This window comes from Thalia democratica, unplaced genomic scaffold (assembly GCF_965202585.1).
Source record: "Thalia democratica unplaced genomic scaffold, ktThaDemo2.hap1.1 HAP1_SCAFFOLD_398, whole genome shotgun sequence".
NCBI classification, from domain to species: Eukaryota; Metazoa; Chordata; class Thaliacea; order Salpida; family Salpidae; genus Thalia; species Thalia democratica.
In genome coordinates, this window is record NW_028139467.1 from 51218 (window position 1) to 57202 (window position 5985).

At 26.3% G+C, this 5985-nt stretch overlaps 1 protein-coding gene across 1 annotated transcript; it reads right to left on the minus strand.

Moving 5' to 3' along the window:
• Positions 1 to 2236: 2236 nt before the first annotated feature.
• Positions 2237 to 5183, minus strand: LOC145846289 (testis-expressed protein 9-like). Its single transcript, XM_082953167.1, has 2 exons — positions 4941 to 5183; positions 2237 to 2942 (listed from the first exon to the last, which is right to left on the minus strand). The coding sequence occupies exons 1-2, from the start codon at positions 5101 to 5103 to the stop codon at positions 2446 to 2448; spliced, it is 660 nt and encodes a 219-aa protein (XP_082809293.1). The 5' UTR covers positions 5104 to 5183; the 3' UTR covers positions 2237 to 2445.
• Positions 5184 to 5985: the final 802 nt, after the last annotated feature.

Here is a 5985-nt window from a genome sequence, read left to right on the forward strand (position 1 = left end):
CTGAACTTTTGAGGTGGCTAAGTCTTGTTTGTACAAAAATTTATTTTCAAAGGTCATATATAAAATGAAATTTTAATGCATTCTTTTCAATACCAACAACACTTTTGTAATTAAAACAAACTAGCGATTTTATTGTATAGTTTTTCTCTTGTATTGAAAACTTACAACTAAGTATAAGTCTTAAACATAATTTATGCTTTTTGTTTGTATTAAAGTTATTCACTGAAATGTTGTACGTACAAGCAAAAAAAATCAAAAGTAAATAAAACTTCTTATAAAAATTTATTATTGAAAGTATTCTTTAACTCTTTTTACATTTAATCTATTAAATTAAAAAAAAAGGTTTTTAAACTTTATCACAAGTTTGAAAAAATAAACTAGTTTTATTTTATAATAACCATATTTTTAGAACGCTATTTTAACTATATAGACTACTATATACCACAGATGTTTTTGTGTTAAAATTTTATTCCGACTAACGGCGTTTCACTGCTCTCAAATAAATTTAAGAACAGATCTACGGAGTCTATAAAATATTAACACACATTAGAAAAAATGCATGTATGATTTTTATGTGAGTAGTAAGGATACTTTAAGGCTTAAAAACAAAGTTTGGAATAAAAACATAAAATTGTCTACAAAAACTACAAATTTAATAAAAACATGTACTAACCTCAAAAAAGCTCTAAGAATAGGCACGTCTTTTAAAGAAACATAAATTAAGTTGTGCAGAAATGTTACGTCGTAACAAATTAATAAAATAAATATACAGTACAATATACACGGTATATAATATAATAAAACAAACATGTAGTATTAAACTTAATGTTTGTGATTGTATATGAAAATGTTGTGAAATAAATAAGCGCATAAATAGACAGAGTTATTTAAAGTAGAATCGTCGACTACTATATATGTTATTTTAACGTAAATTAATTTAGAATTGTAGATTTATGGCTGCTATTAAGAAAGTATTTTTGAACAAAAAGTATTGTGGATGAAGTTTTTTTGTACATCATGACCCATAGCATTATGATTAAATAATAAATTATTAATTTTGTCACTGGTTAACAATATTGAAAAAAACATTTTAGTTACCTCTATCCTTAATTAATTTATTTTTTTCCCATTCTGAATTAAATTTATACTGACGTTTTTTATGTAAAAATAAGAAAACGAAAATGTAATTAATTGTATTAGGATGTTTTAGAAACTGATGCTAATGAGGTATATGGAAAACAAACTACTTAATAGTAAAACACAAGATTATAAAAATATAAGTGACATCTTTCATAAACTGAATTTAAAAAAAACCTTTTTAATAATCTTAATAATTATTTCAATAATAAAATAAAAATTTCTTAATATATTTTATTCTTACTACAACAATTATGACCCACATAATCTTTATGTTTACAAAAAATAGTTAAACTTTAATAAGTTATATAATTAAAATGAGTTAAGCTTAATTGTTTATTCTATTAAAATTATCAAAAAAAAAGAAAAATCCAAAAATGTTTTAAAATTCATTAGTTAATAAAATCCAAAGAAAAAGAGATTAAAACTTTATATTAAATTTATTATGTAAATTTGTGAAACATAAGAGCTAAAAAGTAATTTAAAAACTATTTTGAACAAATTTTTAGACAAGGTGTTTTTGGTTTTTATAAAATGGCACAATTTAAGTACTGATTTTCATTTACAAAGTAGTATACGTTTTTAACATAAACTTCTATTTAAAGAAAACGCACAAAAATAATAGTTTTTGTGTTAAGATGTTGTAAAACAATATTTAGATATAAATCCATTAAGATTAAAAAGTTTTTCTGATCTTAGTTTTCATAAATTTTTAATCTATAAACAGCAGTCATAACAAAATTCGTCAACAATAACATTTACTTTAAATTTATTTTTATATAGAAGCAGTAGATTAAAAATGTCATACTTAAAAAACAAAAAAAAAGTATGATGGTTTTAAAAATGTTTTTTATCAGCTAAAAACTAATTAGTTTAGCAAAAAAAAAAATTACCTCATGTTTATAATATTTAGTTATATGTAAAGTAAAAACACGAAAAAAAAGTATTAAAACAAAACTACACATATAAAAGCAACAAAAAAATTAAAACACAGTGAAATAAGGTTCATATTAAACCAGTCAATATTGAATTATATAGTTTTGAAAACTTTCGCTTAAATTTAACTTAAAATATTTAGTCAGGTATCAGTCATTTTTGAACATAACGTTGAATAAAACTTTCATACTTGCGCTCCTCAGTCGGTACTATAGATGAAAATAATAACTTACATAAGTAAAATTTTTATTTACAATAAAATAAAAGTACAAGAAGTTACCAAAATTTAGTTTAAATATTACACTTTTCATTAATTATAAAATAAAAAGCAAAATATGAACCTTACAGTATATTCCGTTTGTTACAATTTTTTTAAACATTTTCCCAATCAAGTGTCTTCAAAAACTCCTCTTCAGTGAAGCTGAGCAATTTGGCCGCTTCAATGTGAACGATCTGCTTCTTCAGGACCCCGATGAGGCTCTGCTGCTTCTTCACCATGCTCACGCACTCCGCCTTCACCCTCTCCAACTTCTTGTTGCTGCTCCTCAAAATCTCCACTTCCTCCGCCAGCTTGCCCGAGCTCTCCTTGCTCGAACTCTTCTCCTTTCTCAGAGCCGCCTTGGCCTTTTCCAGTTCTTCCAGCGCCCTGTTGAGCCTGACTTCGTTGGCGTCGCTGGCAGCTTTCTGCTGCTTCTCGTGCCTCTTATTTGCTTCGATTTGCTTGTTCGCGGCGTTCAGCTGCTGCGCTTTCGACTCGCAGCCTTTCCTTTCACTTTCCAGCTGAGCTTTCAGCTTTTGAATCTGGTTTTGTTGGGACGAGCAAGTCTTCTTTTTCTTTTCCAGTTCGTCGTTAACGGTCTTTAGAGCGCCTGATACAATGTTGATGTTAACTTGTTTGACTTTTTAAAATTTAATTATAATAAAACTCAAGAAAAAAAAGCTTTAGTTTCAAGCTACTCGGACGCACCAAGTGAAGATGACTTTCAACAATACTAAATTATAAAAACAACTCAAGCTATTCAATATACTGACGAATTTGTACAACTAATTCAGTATATATTTTTTAAAAACTTAGTTTTATATTTATAGCTTATAAGTTTATAATTAGAAATACTTTAAAGTTATTACAATTACAAGACAGATTGCAGCTGTATTTTTGCATTTGTTAAGAGCAGCTGTAATATGGTAGCTAAAAATATAAGAGTTACATGTAGATTTTCAGTGTTTAAAAAACTAAACTTTATTTTTAAGATACATATAAGTCTGAAAAAATTTGCTTGTATAAAATATGGTAAGCAGTTTTTATTTTTTTTTCTTTAAATAAAAAGTCTTTTTCTACTTTAAGTTTTATGGAACATAAATTTTTCCTAAAATAGTAGTTGGATAACTAAAAAATAAAATGTCAGAACTAAAAAATTATAACCAGAACTCAAAGGATTTTAATATTTAATATTTTTATTTACTATTAATTTTAATTATGGAACATAAGTTTTATCATGCATGCTTTCCAATGATTATTAAAACAAGTTAAGATTAAATGTTTAAATTGTATGAATACTGCTCCAACATATTTGTATAATAAATCAATTTAAAGATAAACTTTAATTAATCATACTTTGATAACTTACAGATAGATACTGCAATATATGTAAAAAAGTTTATAGGAACTATTAATGATTAATTTTAATGATTTTCTGCCAAATCAAAATATTATTAAGTAATAAAATAACTAAAACAAAAATTAAAATATAGTTAAAATGTTTTTAAGAATGATTTGTGTACTATTAAAGAACTTAAACTTGAAAAGTTGACTACAAAATAACTTTTAGAACAAAAATGTGTAACGTGAATGATTTTTAAATTTAAACTTTAAAAAATTAGCTTTTAAAACAAGCTGTAAATAACAATTTATTTTGAACATTAAAGTTTGATGTTAATATTAAATAAAAACTTCTGACTAAAAACTTAATACATGTTAGTTAAAGAAAAAAACACTTATTTTTAAAATGATGTATAAATTTCCTACTGTTGCTTAATTAAATTCATGTGTGAGAATTTTGTTTATAAAACTTATAATTATATCATAGTTTTTGATTATTTGTTAACGAAGGAGTTAAAGTTTGGTGCAAACCAATGATTAATGTGTAGCACAACTGCCACAAAATACTTTTATATAATTCTAGCTATTGTAAAGGTTTTTTAATTATTTTAAGATAGTCTTGCATCCAGCTCTAGCATGGCAACTTAAGTTTCGGAAGTGCTAGACCCCAACTTCACTTATAACAAATTTGCTTCAAAGGTAAGGTACTAATAAAATATCTTTTTTGTCAGCTATGCTGTGCAGTTAGAGATAAAATGGATCCTATACGTAGAGACTAATAACACTACGTGTATAATAAAAAAAAGTTTTGTTTAAGTGTCCTGTTTAGACTTGACACACTTATTCATACAACAAATTTGTATAAATTGTAAGGAACATCATTTATTAATTAGTTTTTTATTGTGACCAAGGGAAATAAAAAACCAAAAACTTTTTACAACTATAATAAATGAATAATCATAAATTCCTCAAGTTATAAGCATGGTTTTTAATTAAAACTAATGCTAGTTTTTAATTATAACAGTTATAATTTACAATAATAAAATTATAAAAAATAATTAACAATAAATACAATAACTATAATTTTAAAAACTAGCAGAAACAAACTTTAAAATACTTATCACTTTATGAATTTGACAAAAAACATTTTTTAGTAAAAGTAAACACACTTTTAAAATATACTGTGAAAAATTTGCAGCTATATGGCTTATATGTAACAACCACACTCAACAATATTTTTAGCTTGTAAAATACACGGATAAGAAACCTTTATCTTTGGAACGACTTTCAACTTCTTTTTTAAGTTCATTCGTAATTGTTGACAGCTCTTCCTGCAGAACATGCACTTTTGCTTTCAGGAGCCTCAGTTGAGCTTCAGTTGCCATTCCTGCAGCAGCTTCTGGCATGACATCAGCGTCATTCACATCCATGTCATGCAGACTTTTGTTTCTTTTAGAAACTAAAGAATTTGCATTGTTCTTTCCAAAATTGTGACTTTTATATTTATTTGAAGAAGACTTGGGAATATGAGATGTGAATGGCCTTATTCCTTTCACCTGCTTCCTTGGTAGTTTTTGAACTCTAGCGCTTGATGGCCTAGAAGCAGTGCCAGTGATATGTTTGAAGTCTCATAGTAGTCTTCAAAACCACCTGTTGTTAAAAGTATGCTTATGGTTGTTCCAATAAGAAAAATAAAAGAATAAAACATACTTGAGAAAAATTAAATAAATAAGTTATCTTATAAATACAAAGTGATTGTAGTAGTTTTTTACAAAAAAATAATAGAAAATTAATAAATACTATTGCTACTTTTTTCAATATAAAGTGCTAGATTTATGGATTTAACTACAAAAACCTGCTGCAATGGACAACAGGGCACTGCTGTCATGATCAAGACTTGACAGGTTTTTTCTTATGTCTTCAGAAATATCAAGTGTTAGATCGGCTGGTTCTTCTTCTACTTCTTTGTTGTACAAAAAACTGTTTTGCTTCTGCATAACTTTGTCAGCCTCCTTTACCAGCTCCGCCGTCTGCGCTTCAAGCTCTGCGTTCACTCTCTTGTATTCTTCTTCTCTCTCCTCGAGAGTCTTTTCTACTTGTTGTTTGCTTTTAGACATTTTGTTTTTTTTACAACTAAACGTCTGCATTTGCTATTACATAATAAACTTTTTAGGTTCTTGGTCCAAAGCAAATTTTATCTAAATTTATCAGAAGTTACTTCTTGATTAATATTCAAAAGTTTCAAAAAAATAACTTGTCTTAAAACTAAAAGCTTACTGTTACCAAATATTTTCCAATTAAAATTCAAAAAA

What these genes read in the sequence shown, in the direction of transcription:
- LOC145846289 (XM_082953167.1), bottom strand. Translation starts at nt 5,103, where the DNA reads ATGGATGTGAATGACGCTGATGTCATGCCAGAAGCTGCTGCAGGAATG. An exon ending in AAGTCGTTCCAAAGATAAAG is followed by an intron (nt 2,943 to 4,940) that starts GTTTCTTATCCG and finishes ACATTGTATCAG; the next exon opens with GCGCTCTAAAGACCGTTAAC.